General features: G+C 44.2%; 1 protein-coding gene across 2 annotated transcripts in view; it reads right to left on the bottom strand.

The window, feature by feature from the left end:
• The window catches only part of MYO3B (myosin IIIB), a 299,815-nt gene that overhangs the window by 161,394 nt on the left and 115,768 nt on the right, over positions 1 to 22,653 (bottom strand). The window contains exons 11-15 of one of the 2 annotated variants that reach the window (XM_083626396.1): positions 11,044 to 11,140; positions 7,144 to 7,260; positions 6,133 to 6,237; positions 2,095 to 2,178; positions 829 to 1,031 (exon numbers count right to left, since the gene is read on the bottom strand). In XM_083626396.1, coding sequence (XP_083482522.1) covers positions 829 to 1,031; positions 2,095 to 2,178; positions 6,133 to 6,237; positions 7,144 to 7,260; positions 11,044 to 11,140 — 606 coding nt within the window. Of the gene's footprint in view, positions 1 to 828; positions 1,032 to 2,094; positions 2,179 to 6,132; positions 6,238 to 7,143; positions 7,261 to 11,038; positions 11,141 to 22,653 lie in introns of those variants that run through there. The other variant, XM_083626397.1, reaches the window with a different exon arrangement.

Genomic DNA, 22,653 nt, shown 5'->3' with positions numbered 1-22,653 from the left:
ACAGGATAGCATCTATTACTTTGTTTCAACTATAGATTTATTATACTTCTACGGACTTTCAAAGATTGACAGACGTGTGTTCACTTGATTTCAAATATCTTAGAGAATTTACAAGTGTACACATTTTGTTTTTGTTGTACTAAATTATGTATATTATGCAACAAGAATTGCTGTGCTATCTAGTATATTGGTCATCGTGTTGCTTGTGTTGTTTGTTGTGTTAAGTTTGCTTGTGTTGTTTGCTGTGTTAAGTTTGCAACACAGGGGTTTGTTGTTCTGTACCTGGCTGCGTATACAGTGATACCTCGGGTTAAGAACTTAATTCGTTCTGGAGGTCCATTCTTAAACTGAAACTGTTCTTAACCTGAGGTACCACTTTAGCTAATGGGGCCTCCTGCTGCCGCCGCCACGCGATTTCTGTTCTCATCCTGAAGCAAAGTTCTTAACCCGAGCTAATATTTCTGGGTTAGCAGAGTCTGTAACCTGAAGCGTCTGTAACCTGAAGTGTATGTAATCCGAGGTACCACTGTACTGTACTTTTCCTTGTATAAGACTAGGTTTTTTTTACTCTAAAATAAGGTTAGAAATCAGGGGGGAGGGGCTCTTGTACACGGATAGTGCATATGCATATTTTCTTAAATTGGAGTCCCCAAAAGTAGGGGGCGTCTTATACACGGAAAAATACGGTATGTTTGATCTGTGATAATGCCTCTTGCTTGGAAGAAATTGCATTGAAAATATTGCCCTACGTGTGTGTGTTTTCTAGGAAGGTAAAATTGCTTCTAGCTGAGGGGTGGGTGGGAGCGAAATATTCAAATTTATACCTACACAGCTTGTTTTATAACTCTGGATTTTTCCAGTAGATATTCGGAAATCTTTGCTCCCATGACGGCTCCTGTTGGTGTAAACATCATTTCCAGGTATTTCCCAAAACGGCTGGAGTTGTCATTGATGGCAGTGCAGGCATTTCCAAAGGCTTCAACCAGGGGGTTCACCTGGAGAATCTTCTCTCGCAAAGCACGATTGCTAGCCTTCACAGACGGAAACAGGTTATAAGGGATTCCCCAGCTAACAAAGTTTTCTTAAAACATGAAGATCTCTTTACCCCAAAGACCTATAGTCATAGCTGTCAACTTACAGATTTGAAAATAAGGGACCAGCAGCCAAAATAAGGGATTTTAGTCAATCAGCAGCTAAACGAAGCCTCCAGCAGTGGCTCCCACAGCGCAGCAACCCAGCAAAGGGGATGCAGCAAGGAAAACCACTGTCACCTCTCCGCTGGGAAGCGCTGAGCAAAGGCGAGTCCCCAGGCAACACGGCAGATTTGATCGGCACAAAGCATGTAAAGCTCCACCCCCCAGTCGTTCTTAGACTCCTTATTGGGTGAGCAACGCAGCCAAGCAACACAGTTGGAGAGGAGCTGCTTCCTTTGAAACCCGGGAAATTTAAGGGACATCATCAATAAGGGACAGCAGCGGGACACGGTGCTGGGATAAGGGACTTTCCCGCCAAATAAGGGACAGTTGACAGCTATACCTATAATCCACAGGTTTTGTATGACATTGCCAATAATCCTTAGATGCACCCCTCAAGTCATCTGTGTTGTTTGCAGCCCTATAAAATCTTGCTTTCCCAAACCAGGCCACTACCACACCTGCTTTTGCAACCAGGCAGGATCTATAAGCGGAACTGCATGAAAGGAACGTTTACATCTAATGCTAAACTGTGGCTAAGCATTATGAGATCAAATCTAATAGAGCACCAGGATCACACACTCCCCTCCTGCTCGCCCCAGCATAGCGGTGAGGAGGACTTCTGAATCTTTCGCTCCCGTTTTTGACTAATCGCTTTGCAGCTTAGTGTGACATCAAAGCCCAGGCAAACTGCAGTTAATGTTAACGATGAGTGACTAAAACAAGCCGACTTCAAACTGTGGCCAATTGAAAACAGAAGCAGATATTTCCAACCGTCTCCTTGCAGCCATGCTGGAGGAGACGATGGGAAGGGGAGCATGATTTTAGCGCTGTGGACAAACGCAGGCAGCACTTTGCAATGCTGACAGACCTTCATGCTACCATGGCAGTCAATAGATACCTTTCCCAAGAAGGTCAAATGCTGCACAATGAGATGGGCACTTTCGGTCTTCCCAGCACCGCTCTCTCCGCTGATGATAATGCACTGACACACAAAACAGAGGTAAATATGCATCATTTACAGCTCCAGTGGTTAATCTCCCCAGACATGCACCTTAACAGACCATTAAGAGCAGAGCATCTTCAATTTGGCTGCCTTTGCAGAGGTCAGCCAATAATGCTCAACTTGATTTTAAAATATTGCATAATAATAATAATAATAATAATAATTCCTCAGCCACTCTGGGCGGCTTCCAACAAAATATTGAAATACAATGGTCTGTCAAACATTAAAAGCTTCCCTGAACAGGGCTGCCTTCGGATGTCTTCTAAAAGTCTGGTAGTTGTTTTTCTCTTTGACATCTGGTGGGAGGGTGTTCCACAGGGCGGGTGCCACTAACGAGAAGGCCCTCTGCCTGGTTCCCTGCAACTTGGCTTCTCGCAGGGAGGGAACCGCCAGAAGGCCCTCAGCGCTGGACCTCAGTGTCCAGGCAGAACGAGGGGGGTGGAGATGCTCCTTCAGGTATACTGGACCTCTCTTGCTTCTTGCACAATGATAGGCATTGGGTTAAATAACAATAAAATCAGTGGGAAAAGCCAAAAGTATAGCCAGTTTAAAAGCACATATGATACCAAATGCACCTGCCTCCACGTAATGCTACAACGTCATGTTATAGCATTATATTCCTCAACCAAGAAGAATGTCGTCAATTAGTGTGATTAATGTGTGAAATATCAGGAATGGGAACATTTCAAGATGAACAATCATCCTCTCTTGACCTGCACAGTCCTTCTGTCTTTGAATCTAACCTGGTATCCACCAAAAGTTTGGCACTACATCATCCCTGACCATTGGCCTTGCTGGCCAGAGCTATTGGGATTTATAGTACAAAACACCTGGAAGAAACCAGGTTGGGGTACAGAGAAGTCCCTTTACATTACCTGAAATGTCAGCCACAGAACCTTTCAGGTTCTGGGTCTGGTCATTCCAGGTCAAGAGTCGACACGAAAATGAGCCAAGCAAACATAGAATCATGAAGCTGGAAGGGACCACATGAGACTCTGTTGCTGGCCATCTCATTGAGATTGATAAAGATGGCTGTGCCAAATCAACAAGGCTAGGATCAGATTGCCTCTGGCTGCCCTGGAATCAACCTTTGTCAGATAGCTGCTGTGGACTACTGTATTTCTACAGCTTGTCCCCTTTGCTGCAACTTGAGCCAGGTGGGCCTGAGTCATGGAAGTCAGCTTCCATGAGATACATGAAAGTTTAAGGATCAAACCATTAAGTGCAGCTAGGGGGTGCATGCTGTATCTTGACAGGAATGCTGTTCCACAGAGCAGGGGCAGCCACACTGAAGACCCTGTTCCAAATTACGAGGGTGGTGGTCAGATCTCTTTGGAACTTGCGGGAGAAGTTTTCCGGCAAACATTAGTGTGACCTACTTAGGTAAGTAAGAAAGAAAGCAGTCTCTCGAAATTTGGACTTTTTGAAAGACATCCTGGGAATCCATTGAAGGGTACAGTATAAACCAAATATATATTTAAGTTTCATTTGTTTGTTTTGAATTTATAGACCACCCTATCCCCGGAGGTCTCAGGGCGGTTCACAGAAAAGATCACAATATATAAAATTAAAATAAAACAATAACCCAATAACACCCCCACAAAAAGAGCCACATTTTAAAAGGGTATAGGATGTCAATCAGGTCAACCAAAGGCCTGGTTAAAAATGAACATTTTTGCCTGGCGCCTAAAGCTGTATAATGAAGGCGCCAGAAGAGCTTCCCTGGGGAGAGCATTCCACAGATGGGGAGCCACTGCAGAGAAGGCCCCGTTCTCGTGTTGCCACCCTCCGGACCTCTCGAGGAGGAGGCACACGAAGGAGGGCCTCAGAAGATGATCTCAGGGTCCGGGTAGTTTCATATGGAAAGAGGCGGTCCTTGAGGTATCGCGGTCCTGAGCCGTTTAAGGCTTTATAGCTTAAAACCAGCACTTTGAACTTGGTATTAGGGTGGTGGAAGGAGGGAGGCAAATGGCTGGTTGTTGTTTCTGGCAGCAGCCATACATTTGCTGTAGTATCTCACTTGGTTCTCCTGGAGCATCTCAGAAGAACATCCATCCCCATTCTTTGGCTGTGCTGCTTTTGAAAAAGTTGGTCCTCCTAAATGATCACCGTAACTAATGCATTCTGAAATCCTCACATACTGTATATTTTAACTCTTCCTCCATTCAGGCTTCAAACTGGGTCCACCACTGTTTCTAAAGTGCCATATCCCTGTAATTTTTTTCTGGGGGTTCTTTAAAATGCGTATCTAAAAATATACCGACTCGGGATTATTGTACAATCCTGCGGCAAACCATGCCAAGGAGAAAACTGACAAATTAAAAGTGCTGCCTTTTGTTAGAGCCAGCAGCCATCTCTGCGTGCCATAGTTCATGTGAAAAAGTCTTGCAAGATTGCAATCTTTGGGATATAAAGACTCCTGTTTCTGCAGCACTCGACTGCATTTTCATTAAAATCATTGCCATATAATTGGATTTGTGTCCTCATTACAGTTATATTAGAAGTATCCCTATTGTGTTTTTACCATGAAAATGAGTGATCACAGAGTTAATGACTCTTACTTTCTTTGACTTATAGCCACAAGAGTCTGGTACTTCCTAGTCTTCTCCCAAAGTCCACCAACGCACATCTGACCTAAAGGGAGGCATAAATTGCTCTCTTGGCAGCATGCAAATTAATTATTACATGCCCTGGTGATTGAAACCCTGAGTCAGATTAGAAGCCTGCTTACAACACAGACTTAAACTAGGGAAATTAATTAGTCGTTCCCTTTCCTGAAAGAACTCAGGGAACTATAGTTCTTTTCATCCACCCTAGTCTACCTGTCTGACCCAGGTCTGCATCAATACACCCTTAACTGTTCTAAATTGTTTTTAACAAGCTGTGTCATAGGTGGAGGCATTCACTAGTGCACTGCAGGTCCAGCAGCAGATAGCTTCTTGCCCCAATACAAGGAACATTAAACATAATCCCATGAGTTGCTGTGTATGAATAATCTGACCCACAAAATGTTACCTGTGGGAATAATGAAGCTGAATTTAAAATCTCTTGATTTTGACTCCAGATTTTCCCCCAACTGCAGCCTCTAGGATAAAGGTAAAGGTAAAGGGGGCCCTGACCATTAGATCCAGTCATGACTGACTCTGGGGTTGCGGTGCTCATCTTGCTTTATTGGCCGAGGGAGCCAGCGTACAGCTTCCGGGTCATGTGGCCAGCATGACTAAGCCGCTTCTGGCGAACCAGAGCAGCGCACGGAAACGCCGTTTACCTTCCTGCCGAAGTGGTACCTATTTATCTACTTGCACTTTGACGTGCTTTTCGAACTGCTAGGTTGGCAGGAGCAGGGACCGAGCAACGGGAGCTTACCCCGTCGCGGGGATTCAAACCGTCAAACTTCTGATTGGCAAGTCCTAGGCTCTGTGGTTTAACCCACAGCGCCACTCACGTCCCGTCCTCTAGGATACACATTTTCAATTTTGTATTTGTCGGGTTCAAATTCAAAATCATAGGTATACACTTCAAAGCCATGATGTTTGGAGTAGTGCTGGGATCTTCAGAGTTCTATTTTAGCCATGTGAAACTTCAGAAAACTCCACACAGAAAGTTTGACATGAACTAAAAATTCAACATGCTCTTGCATTGTGTAGACCAAGGGTTCCCAAACTGTGGTCCACGAGCTTTGTTCAGGTGGTCTGCAGTGTCTGTGAAGAAGACTTAGCATCCAAATACAATAAAATACAATATAAAGAATAAAAGAAGCAATAAAATACAATTAAAAATCACACAGATTCAGGCACAGTATATTGCAATTACTACAACAGGCGAGGGTAAAAGAATTAATTTTCAAGCGGTCTGTGGGAGAAAGCAGGTGGGAACCACTGGTATAGACAACAGCATTTTAAAAATATTTATGCATTTAAAACATTTTCCTACCTGGTCTTTGTTGAAAGTTATCATGCCTTGATAAGCGGCGTCTGCAGAGGCAAATATGTGGGGTGGGTTTGAGGAGCGCTTCACGCCGTGGTAAAGCTTGGAGAACTAAACGAAAAAACAGAGGTGTCAAAGCACAACATGTGTGCCATGTAATAAGAAGCCCCACCCACCAGTTAAAAAATAAATGAACAGAAACTTCCCACCCCACTCCCATGTGCTGCTTGCATTTTTCAATGGGATCGCCGAGTCTGCTATATAAAGGTCAGATTATTTGTCCATCTGGCCTAGTCAGGTGCCCCATCACCTGATTCTTTTTAAGTGGAGAAACCAGAGATTGAAACTTCTGCATGCAACTCATGTGCTGTTCTACTGAGCTACAGTGTCTCAGTTTTAACATGACTCCCAACACTTCACAGTATAATGAAACAAAGGGCCTGAAGGCAAACAGATTACAGTCGTACCTTGGTTCTTGAATGGAATCCGTTCCGAAAGTCTGGCCGACTTCCAAAAATGTTCAAAAACCAAGGCGCGGCTTCCGATTGGCTGCAGCGCACGGAAACGCTGTTTACCTTCCCGCTGGAGCGGTACCTATTTATCTACTTGACTTTGATGTGCTTTCGAACTGCGAGGTTGGCAGGAGCAGGGACCGAGCAACGGGAGCTCACCCTGTCGTGGGGATTCAAACCGCTGATTTTCTGATTGGCAAGTCCTAGGCTCTGTGGTTTAACCCACAGCGCCACCTGCGTCCCTAGCCAAAAGTAGTAGTGGAAGCAAATTCTGCTTGTGCAAGAATCCCTCCTGCCCAGATCCCTCCTGTCCATTGCAGCCTCCCATGTCTCCGCACCCTGTCCCTTCAAACTGCTCTTGGGAAGTGAGGGACCATCTGGAAAGAGAATGGGACAAGGCACAGATGGGCGCAGTAGGGGAGAGGGGTGTGCCTTGCCTTCCAAGAGAAGTTCTTTCCACCAGCACAAAGCTACCACCCCGGATACATTCCCAAGATTCTCTTACCTGTGGCGAATATATGCTGAGATTCTGGAAGGGGTTTAAGGCTATTAAGATATCTCCAACGTAAGTATAAATTTGTAAGTCTGCATAGCGCTTCTGCAACTGATGAATAATTGTCTCCTGAAAACATTGCAAGTTTTACAGTTAAGCAGTATTTTGCAGACAGGAAACTCACGGTAAGTACATCAACTGCAAGAAGCAATAAGCGAAAATCTCAAATGTTATTTGTCACTTATGTCAAATATTGACTTTGCCGTATCAAACCATTTTTTCCAAGGCTCATATCTCTCTCCGAGATAAATCTATAACGGTAGGCCACATTAAAAGCAATAAACCTATCAATTACATTTCAATCATTGTTTGGGTCAGAGAAATAAACTGTACCACACCGGGAATGGAAAGAGACAACAAAAATATATTTACCGTAACTTCCTGATTTATTTATTTAAAAAATCTACACAATAACATTCAGCTGAATTTCTTGCTATAAGCACAAAATGTACAATGATTTTGCTTACAATTGAGGCATTTTACCTAAGGCTCAAAGTGAAGCCCTTTTACGTGCAATTAATTTCAATTGCCCACTGAAATCAATTGCCACATAAAACGCACTTAGCGCTGGTACGGCTGAGTCCCTGTTTTCTTCTCAACTAAAATAATAAAAATAGTAAAACTAGACAGAGCTAACAAATCTAATTTTCTACCTTTATGCATGTGTGCCAATTTTTATTAGACGCAGGACCCTGACCACACTTTGATAAAAGGATCACAAACTATGAAAATAAAGTCAGCCCATAAAGTTTTATTGTGTCAAAGCAAACGAATACTTCCCTGATATGAAAATACAGGTTCACGTTCCACATACAGTGGAACCTTGGTTTTCGAACGTAATCCATTCCGGAAGACCGTTCGACTTCAGAAACATTTGAAAACCGAGGCACAAAGGGCTGTCAGCAAATTCAGCTGAGAAAACTGAAAAACACACAGCAGAAGCCGTTTGACTTCTGAGGCGCGTTTGAAAACGGAAGCATTTACTTCCAGGTTTTCGGCGTTCGGGTTCCGAAACATTCGTCAACAGAGACATTCAAGAACCAAGGTTCCACTGTATATACTGACAGCACCTAGCCCTATTTTTGTTACATGTGTGTCAGGTGGGGCTGTGTGGGTTTTGAATCACTGCCTGGGTGCAGCGGGGAGCAGGATAGAGACCAACAAACTGAAGCTGAACGCTGGCAAGACTTAGGCCCCTTACGTGGGTGGGACCATGGTCTGGGAATTAGGCATTTTGTCTAATTTTGGAAGGGGTTCCACCGCCTCTCGAAAAGCAGGTTAAGAACTTAATTCGTTCTGGAGGTCCATTCTTAACCTGAAACTCTTCTTAACCTGAGGTACCACTTTAGCTAATGGGGCCTCCTGATGCTGCCGCACCGCCGGAGCACGATTTCTGTTTTCATCCCGAAGCAAAGTTCTTAACCTGAGGCACTATTTCTGGGTTAGTGGAGTCTGTAACCTGAAGCATCTGTAACCTGAAGCGTCTGTAACCCGAGGTACCACTGCACACAGTCTGGCAGTCTTCTGGATCCATCATTTCCACTGGGGACCCATGTGCAAGGGCAGGTTATCCCTGGTGTAACGGGAGCAATTGTGCCAAGGCCCATGCCTACATGGGCCCCAGAGATTTATTTATTTATTCAACAGCAAGTCTCTAGTGCTTCTGGAAGGCAGGTTAGGAATCAAAATGTGCAACCTGACCAGGATTTTTATCTGGGGGCAAGAGGCAGTAGTGGAGTGGTGCATAGGAGCCAATTCCTAAGGGCCGAAGTGACCTCAACCTCTACCAATAGCGTATTTGAGAAGGTCCCACCCCCCAGTTGATGGGCATTGCCATTCAAATGGTGTGTATGCATCATGTCATGTGATCAAATATGTTTTTATTTTATTCAACTTGGCACCCCTGGAGTGGTAGTAGGGGAAGGAAGGAAGGAAGGAAGGAAGGAAGAAAGGACGAAAGGACGAAAGAAAGAAAGGAAGAAAGGAAGAAAGGAAGAAAGGAAGAAAGGAAGGAAGGAAGGAAGGAAGGAAGGAAGAAAGAAAGAAAGAAAGAAAGAAAGAAAGAAAGAAAGAAAGAAAGATCCATGCATCCATATGCGGAATGCAGGTGGCACTGTAGTCTAAACCACTGAGCCTCTTGGGCTTGCCAATCAGAAGGTTGGTGGTTCAAATCCCTGCGACTGGGTGAGCTCCCATTCCTCTGTCCCAGCTCCTGCCAACCTAGCAGTTTGAAAGCACGCCAGTGCAAGTAGATAAATAGGTACCGCTACAGTGGAAAGGTAAACGGCGTTTCCGTGCGCTCTGGGTTCCGTCACGGTGTCCCGTTGCGCCAGAAGCGGTTTAGTCATGCTGGCCACATGACCCGGAAATCTATCTGTGGACAAACGCCGGCTCCCTCAGCCTGAAAGTGAGATGAGCACTGCAACCTCATAGTCGCCTTTGACTGGACTTAACCATCCAGGGGTCCTTTACCATACATACATAGGTAAAGGTAAAGCGACCCCTGACCATTAGGTCCAGTCGTGACCGACTCTGGGGTTGCGCGCTCATCTCACTCTATAGGCCGAGGGAGCCGGCGTTTGTCCGCAGACAGCTTCCGGGTCATGTGGCCAGCATGACTAAGCCGCTTCTGGCGAACCAGAGCAGTGCACGGAAATGCCGTTTACCTTCCCGCTGGAGCAGTACCTATTTATCTACTTGCACTTTGACGTGCTTTCGAACTGCTAGGTTGGCAGGAGCAGGGACCGAGCAACGGGAGTTCACCCTGTCACGGGGATTCGAACCGCCGACCTTCTGATCGGCAAGTCCTAGGCTCTGTGGTTTAACCCACAGCGCCACCCGCGTCCCACCATCACCAGTTTGCTTGCATGTATGTACCATGTATACATACATACATACAAGCAAACTGGTGATTGCTTGCTTCATTGTGTTCCGCTGCTTTGGGCAAGACGAATGTGCACATAAAGAAGATCTACCTTAGCTCTTCCCTGCTGCCTGTTTATGCTACACTGCCCCAGCGCCCCACCTTGTGGTCTTCCATGGAAAGTGTTGATCAGGTCTACAACATGCTTAGCAGTGCTGTAGCTCAAGCACTCCTTGGCCATTTCGCTTGGGCCCAACAAATCACACAGTTCAAAGCCAGTTAGTGGGTTCCGTCTATCACACTCCAGCATCACCGAGAAACGCCACCAGCACTGGGTCTATGCAAACAAAAGCCAGCTCCTTTTACAACAGCTTTTGCTCAGTTTTATGAGACAAAGTAAACAGGCTCAAAGAGATGGATATGGGCAACAGGAAGTTGGAATATTTCAGGGCGGAGAAAGATGGAAGAAAATGGATCATTCAAGGAGTGGAGGTTAGATCTCTCTGCCTCTTTCCCTGTCCGATAAATTGCCATGTATTTGTAAGCGTGAAAGATCACTGGAGCTACAAGAATCAAGTTTATGTAAGTGGGAAGAGATGTGCATGGTTTGACTAAAGTCGCTATGTTTATAATAGTGATATACTTTTAATGCATAAGCCCCAATGGAAAAGTAGTTCTGAAATATACACCCTCTCTAATCTCGATGTTTGGAGCTGAGCTTCTCATTGCAGCAAGCACAAATAATAATGTAACCTACTGCCATCCATCATCTGCTTCTCCTGTATAACAGAACAATCTAAATGCTCAGAATATAAATGAACCCCTGATAGGAGATCATAATCATATGACACAGTTTTCTCATTATGTCAGGACTATGAACAATTAACTTGGTGACATGGCGATATTGTAAGAAATATGAATAATGCCTGGAAGGCAAGAGCAAGCGGTAAGACCGAGTACTGAGAATTCATTAACTTGTCATACCTTACCTCATCCAGGACTTCAAGGTTTACCAGATCATCATCTGGAGAGTATTTGTCAGACGCATCAACACGATATGGTCTTCGAGTGTGTATTCGCTCATGCCTGTAAACAAGAGTATCTGTGTGAAATCTCTGTTCCCATGTAGGCATTTGGCCATAGGCAATGATCATTGAGCGTGTGGTTGGCCTAACCCATGGGCAGACAAACTAAGGCCCGGGGGCCGGATCCAGCCCAACCACCTTCTAAATCCGGCCCACAGACGGTCCGGGAATCAGCGTGTTTTTACATGAGTAGAATGTGTCCTTTTATTTAAAATGCATCTCTGGGTTATTTGTGGGTCATAGGAATTCATTTCCCCACCCCACTTCAAAATATAGTCCGGCCCCCCACAAGGTCTGAGGGACAGTGGACCAGCCCCGTGCTGAAAAAGTTTGCTGACCCCTGGAGACATACCTGCACTACAGACAGGGCCGATTTTAGGTTTGATGAGGCCTTAAGCTACTGAAGGTAATGGGGCCCTTTATATGTCCAGCTGTCCTTTGTCAACAACAAATTGTCACTTCTTTTTGTGTTGAATATATGCTACAGTGGTACCTCTAGTTATGTACTTAATTCGTTCTGGAGGTCCGTTCTTAACCTGAAGCACCACTTTAGCTAATGGGGCCTCCCGCTGCTGCCACGCCGCCTGAGCACGATTTCTGTTCTCATCCTGAAGCAAAGTTCTTAACCTGAGGTACTATTTCTGGGTTAGCAGAGTCTGTAACCTGAAGCATATGTAACCTGAGGTACCACTGTATATGGTAATTTATGGAACTAATAGGTCCATACACAACATAAAACACTGTTGCTGTATGTAGGTTCTATTTTATTTGTTTTTTTATCTTATATTTTGGAAATGTACATCCAGGGTTTTTTTTTCTTTAATTTTTTTGGGGGGCCCAAGAGAGTGGGGCCCTAAACTGTAACTTGTTTAGCTTATACGTAAATCCAGCACTGACTACAGACCTGAAGATGCTTAAAAGCCATTCCTTTTCCTCAGGGGGTGCTAGTAACTGAAGTTCTATGAGGGAAACAACTGGTCTCTCCCGTACAGATGATATATAAAAGGTAAAGGGACCCCTGACCATTAGGTCCAGTTGTGACCGACTCTGGGGTTGCGGCGTTCATCTCGCTTTATTGGCCAAGGGAGCCGGCGTTTGTCCGCATACAGCTTCTGGGTCATGTGGCCAGCATGACTAAGCCGCTTCTGGTGAACCAGAGCAGCACACGGAAACGCCATTTACCTTCCCACTGGAGTGGTACCTATTTATCTACTTGCACTATGATGTGCTTTCGAACTGCTAGGTTGGCAGGAGCAGGGACCGAACAACGGGAGCTCACCCCGTTGCAGGGATTTGAACCGCCGACCTTCTGATTGGCAAGTCCTAGGCTCTGTGGTTTAACCCACAGCGCCACCCGCGTCCCAGGTATATAGCACTCATCAATGATATATAGCACTCATCAATCTACTGTTACTAGGATCTTTTGGAAGAAAATAAAACAACTAGATTGGTACAAATATACATTTGTAGTGCAAATACACAAAAATACATGTTACACAAGAAAGGGGTTTATAAAAATCAATGCATCTACTGGGAACAACTGCACAACACACACACACACACACACACACACACACACACACACACGTTTTACCCAAGCAAATCAAACAACAATTTTTAAAAAGGAATAGTTAAGGTATGAAAATATAGACTGCATACATTATGCACTGTATGATAGTAAGTTCTTGTGCACAACATGTTTACTAACAAGTGTCCTTGCATCCCAACAAGTCATTCTAGAGTTCACTATATGTCTTTGGTGTCCTTGCTGCTGTCACTGGGACACTCATTCCTTCTTAATAGCATGCATTAAATCTTTAAATCGTTATGGTGTGACCACCTGATAGATTATCCAAACGTTTGCAGTCTCCGTAAAATGAAATAAAATGAGATAAGGATATGTTGCAGCAGTCCATCCTGAACCCATGAGATAAAATGGGCAAGAAGGTTGTAATCCTATGCATTCATCCTAGACAGAAAAGTCCCATTTAACTTAAGTGGGGCTTAGAATCATAGAATTGTAGAGTTGGAAGGGTCCACAAGGGTCATCTAGTCTAACCCCCTGCAATAAAGGAATCTTTTTGCCCGGTATGGGCTACTTGTCGCCAGTGGTGTAGGGTGGGTTGTCAGCACCCAGGGCAAGGCAAGTAATTTGCGCCCCCTAACCCGTGGATTTGCGCCCCCTAACCCTAACCCCCAGATGTTGCGCCCGGTGCGGCCAGCCCTCCCTGCACCCCCCACGCTAAGCCACTGCTTGTCGCCATTCTACACTTTATGCAAATGAGATTGCAGAATTGTGGGCCGTACCACTCTAGACAGCAGGTGGAATGCCATATTTTTAATGCCTGCCCCCACTTAAAAAAATTATCTGCATATCGTAAAACCACACGCCAGGGAGAAGTCTATTCTAAAGCTTTACCACTGATATGCTACATGCAAGAAAAATCTTACATGGAGGGCTATTCAAACGTTTCACTCCCACTTTGGTGCAGCCCAAAATTTTGCCGCCTAAGTCTACTTGCCACGTAACTCTATGCAAGAATGGCTATTACTGTCAATTAAACACACCCAACACTACACTATGTAGCAGCAAGTCTTTCAATAGAGAACCAAGTATAAAATCCTAATTTTTTTCCAGTCATTCCATCTTGGTGTAAGTTAGTTCCACTTCTGCATACACTCTTGAAGTCACTTCTAGCTAGTCACATTTCTTCTCCCTCATACATGCATTGTGCAATCTGAATGTGACCATGACCAGGGCTATAGTCAAAAATCAAGAGTATTTACCCTGTTACCTCTAAGTCTGCCAAAGCGTCGTCTTGCATGGCCCTAGAACTTGTCCAAGATGACATTTCTGAACCACAACTGCTAGGACATGCTAAATTCCAAGAGCGTTCAGCCAGCTTCTCCTTGCAGCTTAAATTATCACCTCTGAGTTACAGAATTAGAAGCAGAGACATACTGCCCCATAACCCCCATATAATCTGATTACATGGGAGGAATCTTTGGAAATGCCAACAAATACCTTTTGCTTTTAAATAGGATGTCCTAATTTATCAAACTGTAAGGCCAGAATTTTTTTTAACAGTATTGGTAGTACAGTATGGTACAACACAGTGTACCTGCTGTACGTGCAAAAGCCCGAGGGGCTTAATTCCAGCGTCCAATATAACCAAAGCGTAGAATGCAGTGCACCCACTGAGATACAACAGCATCCTGCTGGGTACCATTTAGAATTGATCCTCAATGACACTCTGACAGATTGCTCCTGTGTACGACTTCCTGTACAGAAGGCAGTAGCAATCTGATAAGGCTGGGGTAATAGCATGCAAACCAAACAGAACAATGGTAAGACCTTTCAGGGCATTGAAAGATATGCAATGTAATGCATAGACAATATACTGGCCTCATTTCCAAACAGAAAAGACACTCTGCTTTTTATAGTTGGGTTGGGGGGTGTGTGTGTGTGTGTGTGTGTGTGTGTGTGTACAGTGGTACCTCTGGTTACGTACTTAATTCGTTCCGGAGGTCCATTCTTAACCTGAAACTGTTCTTAACCTGAAGCACCACCTTAGCTAATGTGGCCTCCCGCTGCCACCGCCGCGCGATTTCTGTTCTCATCCTAAAGCAAAGTTCTTAACCCGAGGTACTATTTCTGGGTTAGCGGAGTCTGTAACCTGAAGCGTATGTAACCTGAAGCGTATGTAACCCAAGGTACCACTGTATGTGTGTGTATATACATGCATACAGCGAATGACTTATAAAATTGCACAAAGCAACAGCAACTCAAAACAGAACAAGTGCCATGAGTAATTCAATAGAAAAACGAATGTTTTCTCTCTCTCTATTGAATTGCTCATGAATGTTTTGGGACAGAGTGATTTTTGCAGCTGTTGTTAAAGTTGCAAAACAATGAGGCACGGGAAGGAGCAACAAATAAATTTCTGAATTTCTGGGATATCAGCTCCGCCCAAGGCATGATGGAGAGCAGCAACAGCTGGGAAAGTATAGACATAACATTTTACAAGGACAGGTAAAAACACCACGGAGAGAATAATTGCCACACACAGGAAGAACAAGGATATAGTTTTGAGTGCCTCACTTGTAGTTCTATAAATCATTTAATGTATCAACACGAATGGAAGTTACTAATATTGCAGTTGTTGTATAAGGAATTATTATTTTGACCAGAATGTAATTGAAATTAATAAGATTTGGAACGCAGAAATAAAGCACATATGACTCTAAACAACTCCACATACATGTGTTGTCCAAATTGCATTTCACAATTTCCCCTTCATCTCCTACACCACGAGCAACTGTATGGCATCCATGCTTTATTGATCAGAAATTGCAAGTTGCCTTTCAACAAGGAGTGAAAGGGGAAAGTAGCTGTATTACTACAAAGTAAGTAAAAGTAGCTGTATTACTACAAAGGAATTTCAGAAATAGACTGGAAAGAGAAGCTGCTGAATTGCAACTCATTACCAAACTTAGAACCATGGAGAGACCTGGTCTGAACAAAGACATTGGATTCTTATCTCATTATACATGACAAAGCCATTTTTCACCTTCTCACCCCTTGCTTTTTCCTGTAAGACCTATTGCAGTCGTTAAGAGTCGTCAACAGGCTCATCACAGCTATCTGCCAATCACCCATTCCCACCACCCTTCTGAGTAATACCCCTCCCCACCTTCTCACTATATAGAAGGATCTGGCAACTTCTGTTTCAGTGTATCTGAAGAAGTGTGCATGCACACGAAAGCTCATACCAAGAACTAACTTAGTTGGTCTTTAAGGTGCTACTGGAAGGAAAATTTTTTTGTTGTTGTTTTGACTATGGCAGACCAACACGGCTACCTATCTGTAACTGAAAGGGGAAAGAGTGGTTTCGCAACTTGATGGGGCGTATTTTGCATTAATGGTTCTGAGTTTTTGTTTCAGTCATAGTCAAGGTTTATTTCTGACCACCAAAGTGCCTATTAGCATCCCATTTGTTTCAACGGGCTCATTTGAAGCATGATTACATGCATAAAAGGTGTCAGGGAGATTTAAAAGCAACAACACACAATCAATTAGAAACATTTAAAAGCTTTTCGTTGGTGGACCCTAAACCTCCCTCAGATACACTATGAAAAGCAAAGCAACAAGATAAGAAGCTTAGCTAATTGGCATAATGCAACTACTTACTGGTGAGCACAATTTTTAAAAAGATACAAATTCATGGCCAATATCTTTAAATAAACCCAGGCATTGTGTGTTCTATTGTCTTCGACATTTACCAATCTGCAGGTTCTCGGCTGTGCGCAGGTCAGTGTAATGTGCTTAGGTTCAATGCAAAAAATTTTAAAAACTGAACTTGAGGTGGCAATAGAGCACTTGGAAGGAATTGCACTTTTGAGCCACGTGGTCAGACACAGACGCTAGGTTTTTCTGTACAAAGGCCAACCTGTGGTAAGAGGCTAGGTGTCAGGGACTGGACTGAAGACGGGGAGGAATGGTGGGGGTCTGCCCCCTTCTTTTCATCATCATCATCATCATCATCATCATCATCATCATCACTTTTTAAATTTGTATACCGTCTTTCTATCTTACAATACTCAAGGCGTTTTACAAGCTGAAGAAACAAAAATGTGCATCTTATAACAATCTAATGCAATACAAAAATATGATAATAAAACTTTAAAATAGGCAACCTACATCAAAAAAGTAACATTCAACCATCATTAGAATAGTATTAAATAATAATATCATGTAAAGGTTGAACAGAAATCCACTCAACAGTTACAATAAATAATTTCTAAACTCTAATCAGTAAAACAGCGGCAAGCCACAGTACATAAAATAAAACAATAGAAATTGAGAAGCAGAGACCAGAGGGTGGGGCAATGCAGGTGGAAGGAGGCCTTGCCTGATGGAGTCTCTCCCCTCACAGTTCTTCCCAGTGGCGTAGCGTGGGGGGTGCAGGGGGGGCGGGCCGCACCGGGCGCAACATCTGGGGTTAGGGCAAATCCATGGGTTAGGGGGCGCAAATCCACGGGTTAGGGGGCGCAAATCCACGGGTTAGGGGGCGCAAATTACTTGCCTTGCCCAGGGTGCTGACAACCCACGCTACGCCACTGGTTCTTCCTTCAGGACCAGCTTCCTTATGAGGAGTCCCAGGGCCAGGGGGTGGGGCAAGTCAGGTGGGGTAGCATCCAGAGAGGAGGAAGGCAGTCTTGATTTACAGCAGGGCTTGGAGGAAGGTAACAGCTCAGAGATAGATGAACATAGAGTTATGCAGTGTTAGGAGAAGGGGAAGGGGAGACAGAGCAGCCAGCTGACACATCTATGGACAGTATAACCAACCCCCCTTCTCCCAAAACATGGCGTTCATTAAGGGTGCAAGAACAAAGAGTGTAGAGACAATTGTCCATGAATGGATGCCGTAGAAGCAGGTTTTGTTGCCAGAGGGGAAGTGTGGCGATCACACAGGGTCCCCGGACGTTTGACGGTCTATTGATCCCTGTGCCACCACTATGATCACTTCCCCGCTGCCACCAACCCGTTTCTCTCAGGTACACACGGAGTCCAGACAGTTGTTAACATTAAATCAAATAAGCAAGTTTATTTTATAAGCATTGACAAGTTTATGGTTTCAGCTAATTTTTCTTGTCAGTTTCTTAATCTTAGTTTCTTTACTGGCCTATACCTTCCTAAAAACTTCTAACTGATTATCCCAGTTGTCTATCGGGCTCCTCCTAACAGTTCCTCTCACTCTCTCACATCAAAACTAGACCAATCCACAGACTTATCCTCCCTCTTCCTTCTCCAACTCCCAACTGACTTCCCAACAGCTCCAACTCTAACTCTAACTCCTCCCATTGGGTTCCCACTGGCCAATCACTTCACACTCATTTAACTTATGACCCACCTAGGAGGGCAAACGCCACAGGAAGGGGCAGGAGCTCAGCGCAAGCAACTCCATTATGGAGGAATGGCCGGAATTCTGTGTCTTTACTATGATGCCTGAATAAATCATATGTAAGAATCAATCATCTCGTTCCTCCCTGTCTCTTGGTGCTATGGGGGTGAGGGTGGGGGTGGGGAGAGTATTCCTCAAGCCTGACACTAGAGCAAGTTGGTCACAGGAGAGGCTATTTCAACAGCAACAGGACTCTTTGCTTGTAGAAGTAGGCATACTGATCATCCCAGGTTAAATTTCCCCTGAGTCATGAGTGTGAAAGGGAACACAGTAATAATATCTGACCCCTTCATCCCACGCCAATTTCAACCGGTCCCTGCCACAGTTATTTTGGCAGGTAGCACAAGAACATAAATAAGAGACCTGCTGGATCAGACCAAAGATCCATCTAATCATAAAAATAGCTCAGCTGGTAAAGCTTGAGACCTCCTTAATCTCAGGGTCGTGAGTTTGAGCCCCGCGTAGGGCGGATGATTCCTGCCTTGCAGGGGGTTGGACTAGATGACCCTTGTGGCCCCTTCCATTTCTACCATTCTGTTTGCACAGTAGTCAACCAGGCGGCTATAGGAAGCCACCAAGCAGGACCTAAGCACAAGCGCACTCTGTTAGAATTCCTGCTTCGTGATTGCAGTCATGGGATTTTTGTCTTTCACATGACGGTATATGTTTTGACTCCACAGAGTGGGAAGTGATGGAGACAGGATGTTTGTGTGATTGTGCTCCGTGAAGTGGGACTATTGTCCTTTGTTTTTTTCTCTCTTTGCTGTCTGATGCTAGAGAGAGAGGGAGCCATGTTGCAGTGCTCCGTGTGTGTATATATGTAAATAAAGTAGATTAGCCAAAATGCTGAGCTGCTGAGGTCTGTCATGGGAGTTGCGAAGACTCTCTAAGTGTGCCGGTGTCGGTTGGCATCGGTCGCTGTGATGTTTGGGCTGAAGAAAGCTTTTGAAGCTCCCAAACGATTGACCAGGAGGGAGAGAACATGCCAGTCGGGCATGTGTCTCTGCCAGGGTCCTACTCGAGTGTAGGGCTGAACTCCTGACACACTCTCCCCACGGGTGATTGCCAGCAACTGGCATTCAGAAATGTACTGAAGATCCTTCACATCCAACACAGAAGATAAAACATAACCACCATAACTAGTAGCCAGTTTTACCCCACCATGCATAATTTTATACAACTCTATCTTGTCCCCCTCTTACTCGCTGTTTCTCTAAACTAAAAAGCTCCAAATTCGTAATCTGCGTAGGTCTTTTTTTAAAAAAGTTTTTATTGTTAAAATAATTCAGCATTAATACACACATATTGCGAATATACAAACATACATTTCATACAATCCTTAAAAATGTTCAAACATACCTACACTCAATCCCAGAGATAATTCCTTTTCCCATCACCATCCACCACCCCTCACCCCACCTTTGTGTGAGACTTCCAATCTACTCAATTGCAATTTCTTTCCACTTCTATTACTTTCTTTCACACACCTTTAACCTAATTTCATGCTTCTTTTTCTATTACACATTGTTATCCATCTTATTTAGTATTCCAGTATTTAAAACGGAACTTGTTTATTCTAATAGGAGTTCTGATTTTTCAATATAGTTTTGCAAGTATCCTTTAAACACCTTCCAGTCCCTGTCTGTCTTCCCTTTTGAGATCCTTCCAATTTCTCTCATTGTTTTGGATATATTGTAGTACTCCAATAATTTGGCAAGCCACTCTCTATTTTTGTCGGTCGAATACCACTTTTCCAATTTTTCGCAATCAATAGCCTTGCGGCTACTGTTGCGTATAAATATAATGTCTTGTCTTCTTCCTTTAGACTTCTTCCTGAGTAGGTCTTGTCCTCTTGATCATTTCAATTTCCTGTCTCTGAATGGCTTTATTCTCCTAAAATGAAATATTCTGTAAATTAAGAATTATTTGCTCTAATCTGCTCTCACCCAGACCATCCTGTGCCAGTTCAGTTGAAACAGAGAAACCTTGCATTGTTTCTGGGACATGGTTAGGCATTGGTGAAGTTTCTAGGGAAAAGGCATTTCAGAGCCAAGGGGTACCCACTGAGAACGACTCCCAAGATGCCTTTGCAATCCTTACTTGGTGCACGGATGGGCTGCAAGTGTTATGTTTGGATTGAGGGTACATTATATGCACAGCTTTTTTATACTAAGCCATTTCTAATTGCTGAGTTGGCTTGCAAATGAACTACTTTTCCGAATAAATAGAAAACTCCCACTGTGTTTCCCCCCCAGGGCAATGAGAAATGTCAGTTTTATTACTGAAGACTTAAAAAGAAAACCAACCTAAAAGCACATGCTGCTAAGAAAACTTCTTAGTCAAATATGAGAAAAGGGGGAGTATCTACTGCATTTGTTTCTCTGTGCATGTTGTACTCAGAAGGACAATACTGGAAGTATAACAACAAATTTGCTTCATGTTCATCTGCTGGTCTTATCAGTTTTCGCCTATTAGTCTGGGTACTGCTAAAACCAAAGAACCACCGACTCCAGCAAGCACCAGACCAGCCATGTTGGACCAAAATGGAAGATGAAGACAATAATGGAAAAATTCAGCTTTGTGCAAGCTGCTTCACTATTGCTGAATCATAATGTCACAGATGGTGTCTTAGGTGGTGATGAGATTAAAGAAGAAGAATTGATGCTTTTGACTTATGGTGCTGGAGGAGACTCTTGAGAGTCCCATGGACTGCAAGAAAATCAAACCTATCCATTCTTAAGGAAATCAGCCCTGAGTGCTCACTGGAAGGACAGATTGTGAAGCTGAAGCTCCAGTACTTTGGCCACCTCATGAGAAGAGAAGACTCCCTGGAAAAGACCCTGATGTTGGGAAAGATGGAGGGCCCAAGGAGAAGGGGACGACAGAGGACAAGATGGTTGGACAGTGTTCTCGAAGCTACAAACATGAGTCTGACCAAATTGCAGGAGGCAGTGGAAGGCAGGAGTGCCTGGCGTGCTCTGGTCCATGGGGTCACGAAGAGTCGGACGCGACTAAACAACTAAACAACAACAAGATTTAAGAAAGAGAACAACCAGTGGGCATGGGCTTGGCACCCCCCTGATACACACACAGTGCCACCACACTTTGTATTCTTCTTCTGCCCCTGATGCCATGGAAGCAGCAGCAGCACCACCACCACCTACCAACTTCCTTGCCAAACCCCTGGGTGGTGTTTTAGCAGTGGGGTGGGGAGACAGTGCCACTTTTTCAATGGGAGGGGAGCCAAGCCTGGCTTCTGTCCAGAATGCCCCCGGCCCAACGTTGCCCTCAGTTTTGCCCTCTCTGTTCTCAACTTGCACATGTTGAGCAGGGAAGGTCTGGTGGGAGGGGCGGTTCGCTCACATTTGCTTCAACAGGAAGAGACATTTCTGTGCAATCAAGGATCCTTGAAAAGGGCTACACTTTTTTGTGGAAGTGGAGCTCTAATACACATGCATGTTGGGTGGGATAACAACCATACACACAGGGCTGTATTAAGACCTTCAGAGGCCCTAAGCCCCCATATAACTGGTCATGTTGTGCGGATGCCCGATTATTGTCTTCCAAAGCAACTACTCTATTCCGAACTTAAAAATGGAAAGCGTGACGCTGGTGGTCAACAAAAGAGGTTCAAATACTCTCTCAAGGCAAATTTTTAAAAAATGTAGTATAAACACTGACAATTGGGAAACACTGGCCTGCGAGCGCCCCAGTTGGAGAACAGCTTTTACCAAAGGTGTCATGGGCTTTGAAAATGCTGAAACTCAGGACGCAAGGGAGTAACGTGCTAAGAGGAAGGCACACTTGGCAAATCTACACCGTGATCAACTCCCGCCCAGAAACCAATGTCCCTACTGTGGAAGGACGTGTGGATCCAGAATTGGCCTACACAGTCACTTACGGACTCATTGTTAAAACTGTGTTTATGGAAGACAATCTTACTCGGCTACGAGTGATCGCCAAAGAAGAAAAGAAGAATTTTAAAAAGGTAAGGGAACTCAGTTCCCCCAAGTTCCTGCACACAACCCTGTTCCTGCACACAACAACCCTGTTCACAATTCCGTGGAAACTTGCTAACTTTACCATGTTGCTAACTTTACCACTGTCAACACATGGATATCACTTTTTCTCTCTCTGGTTGCTTCCACTAAACTGCCCTCTAATCTTCTGGTCTGGCCCAAACTATTCGCAATACTGGGTAGAGTAGAACAACACTTAGGAATGGGGTGAATAACAAGGTCTCAGACGAATTTCTCCTCCAATCAATTATGATTTTACTTAACGATTTGGGAAGACAACAAGGTAAACTTTTGACCCTCTTATGAATAGCTCCCTGTGTACTGGAAGAACTGGAGTATTGCCCTCTATTTTCTGGCGAAAGGAAATTTACTAAGCCACAGTTCCCAAAGACACATTTTGCCCTAGAGTTAATGCCAGCATACACCTCATTTTCCTCCTACCTACATTGCCTTTTCCCTATGAAGGTTAACAAAGAATTCCCTCTATTTATATGAAGAATAGCAACAGTCTGATCCACATTCTTTCTTTC

The sequence above is a fragment of the Podarcis filfolensis genome (genome assembly GCF_964270895.1).
Source record: "Podarcis filfolensis genome assembly, chromosome: 1".
NCBI lineage: Eukaryota > Metazoa > Chordata > Lepidosauria > Squamata > Lacertidae > Podarcis > Podarcis filfolensis.
The sequence above is the reverse complement of the archived record's forward strand: the minus strand, read 5'-3'. Positions and strand labels throughout refer to the sequence as shown.